This window comes from Nanorana parkeri, unplaced genomic scaffold (assembly GCF_000935625.1).
Source record: "Nanorana parkeri isolate BGI_ZX_2015 unplaced genomic scaffold, ASM93562v1 scaffold2553, whole genome shotgun sequence".
NCBI classification, from domain to species: Eukaryota; Metazoa; Chordata; class Amphibia; order Anura; family Dicroglossidae; genus Nanorana; species Nanorana parkeri.
In genome coordinates, this window is record NW_017308821.1 from 133,744 (window position 1) to 136,693 (window position 2,950).

General features: G+C 43.3%; 1 protein-coding gene across 1 annotated transcript; it reads right to left on the bottom strand.

The window, feature by feature from the left end:
• Positions 1-1,137: 1,137 nt before the first annotated feature.
• Positions 1,138-2,700, bottom strand: LOC108801907 (E3 ubiquitin-protein ligase TRIM39-like). The gene is given in 1 exon segment (XM_018573816.1): positions 1,138-2,700. A coding segment is annotated over 1 exon segment (1,563 nt).
• Positions 2,701-2,950: the final 250 nt, after the last annotated feature.

Sequence of the window (2,950 nt, forward strand, 5' to 3'; positions counted from 1 at the left end):
ATGAATATTCGTTGCGAAAGACACAGAAAACCATATACAGATATTAATACTAATGCTGAAGCTCCTAGACCCGAATGGCATTCGGGAGCTCCCAAATGCAATTGGGAAATTCGGATCCCGAATGGGTCTGGGAGCCTCAGCTTTAGTATTATATGTATATACTGTATATGGCTCCCATGTTGCCGTAAGGAAAACATTTGTGTTCAGACCCATTCGGATGCATTAAACCGAAAAACACATCTGATTGGTCAGAAAAGTCCCATGTCCCATTCAGTTTTGTTTTTGAACGAAATTCGGATGGGATCCAAAATTCAGAAACGGAAATTCGGATTCGGACACATTCGGATGGATTGTGATTTGTAAATTAGGATGTGTCCGAATGTCCAATTTTCAGAAAATTAGTTCGAATTTTGATTCGGAACAAAAAGAATCGCACATGCCTATTAGTCTCTCAAGAAGCCATCTGTGGTCCTTGAGCCATCAGTTGCTTTATCCACATGGGATGAACCCAAAGCTTCTCCTGTGTGGATAGTTAGATCATGAAGAATTTCAGTTTGGAGCACTCGGGGGATTAAAAGAAAAAGTGTTTCGGTAGCAAAGACTGGACATCACTCTGCTACTAACGCCATTTTAAGGACCAGACTTCCTCAGAGGCCCCTCTGGTCAAAGGGACAGGGAGTGATGGGAAATGTCTCCAATGGTAACACAGCAAAGCCAGAAATAACAAAAACCTTTTGTCTTGGTAGAGAGGGAAGAAGTCCTGATGAACCCTTGTTACCCTAATTGTATTGTCCTTATTCTTGTATTGTTTAAGTAAGAACATTAATATAAAGCTATTTGACTTTTTCCATTGGAGATGCAGTACATGGGAACATGGAGGAACAACAGTCCAACAATGACATCTTCATTTTTATACCGTGGTAATATCATGTTATGGAGAACAATCAGAGTTTCAGGAGTGTGTATTTTTACAACTGGTGACTTTCCCTCATGAATACGTATTACAAATTTACAGATAGATTTCTTTCCTAGATGAATTTCAAATATAATTTGTATCAGGCAGGTCATAGTGTTCTGTTATGCCCCTCATGTAGGATCAATATGCTGACATTGAACAGCCAAGTACCAAGGCGAGGACTATGTTATTCTTATGGTGGAATTTTTAAACACATAGAAAGCAGCGTAGAGGGGCTCAGTGAAGTTGGAGGTGAAGGTGTGGAGGTGTCTGATGGAGTCACACAGCTCGTAGAAGGACAGACGTCCTGCATCATAATCCAGATAAATCCCAACAGCCTTTAGAGAAGAGTAGGTGCATAATTTTTTAGCAAAGTTTTTGTGTATGGCTTGAAGCTCATGTCTTTGATTTAGACCCCATGATTTTTGATTGTAACCTATGTAAGATTCATCTCCAGCTATCTTCCTCTCTATGCTTTGACTGGCCACCCCGATCATCCACTCCTTCGCTCCACTCACATCCACCTCCCAATAATGTCTCCCTGATGAGAAGCTGCGTATATTTAATACCTGATTGGATATAAACCTCTCTGGAACATCCGGTCTGGTCTCTGGTTTATCAGTGTAAGTAGCTGATTTGAGATTCTGTGAAACAATAATATAATAATTGGCTGTGTTTATATCCAGTGAGATGTCTGATTTCTCCATCACTGAGAACTGTCTCTTGTTCTTCAGATCTATCAGACTGTCAGTAAAGTGGAGAAGACCTCTGTGGAGCATCTGTGAGATCATTCCTTCATCCAGACATCCGGCATCTCTTACATCACTGTTGGTGTCACCACTCCCAGGAATGATGTCATCACTGATCATTTCTTTCTTTAGCACAGTTAATGGATCTGTGATCTTATGTAAGTCCTCAACTTCAGTCGCCTTTCTGGACAGCTCGGCCTTCTGTGTCTCCAGGTGCTGGATGAGATCTGAGACTGTCAGTAGGATCTGTTTCTCCTGTCTGGAGGTCTCGGTCAGGATTCTCTTCTCTACATCATCCAGCTGTTTCCTGATGTCACTAAACAGCTCAGTGACTCTCCCGATGACATCAGCGGCTTTTCCCTTCTCTTGTGTCCTGTGATTTTCCAGATTTTGGATTCTCTTCTCAGTCTCCTGTCTCTCGGAGTTCCGTTTCTCAGTAACATCTTTTAGCTTCTCTTTCTTCTTCTCAGAGGCCTCGTTCAGAAGCTCCACCTGGTGTCCTTTGTGGTCTCCAGCCACCCAGCAGGACATACAGATACAAGCTCTATCCTCTGTGCAGTAATATTTCAGGATCTCTTTATGTGTGGAGCATTTCCTGTCTTTGAATGATGTGGTGGGTTCAATTAGAATGTGATCCGCTGACTTGCTGTGGTTGCTTAAGTGTTTTTTGCAACATGAGGCCTCGCAGTGCAGACACGATTTAGTAGCTGGTACAGGAGGATCACAATACGTACACAAGACCTCTGTCTCCATCTGTTGAGCAGATCTGAAATGTTCCACAATGTTACACAACTTCCTGTTCTTATTCAGTAGAGGACGCTTTGTATACTCCTCTCTGCACTCCGGACAAGAGTAATGGCCAGACTTCTGTGTATCCAGCGCAGTCACAATACAGTCCCGTCAGAAGTTGTGTCCACATTTCAGCGATACGGGGTCCTTATAAAGGTCCAGGCAGATGGAGCAGTCCAATTCCTCTTTCAGGTCAGAAGTCGCCATTCTGGGGCAAAAAATAAAGTTCTGATACGACTCTGTAGAGAAGAGAAGCTGGGAACGGCTGATCTATCCCACTGACAGAAGCAAATGTGAAAGTATTTCTGTAAAATGATCATTTACGGGGGCGTGGCCAGGATGTGAGACTGAGCAGACGTGTCTCACTGCAGCTCCCGACATCCGTGCTACATCCTGACCCTTAGCTGGCTGACATGCCTCTTCCCGGCTAGATCTGGCGTTTGCTAACGATACGTTA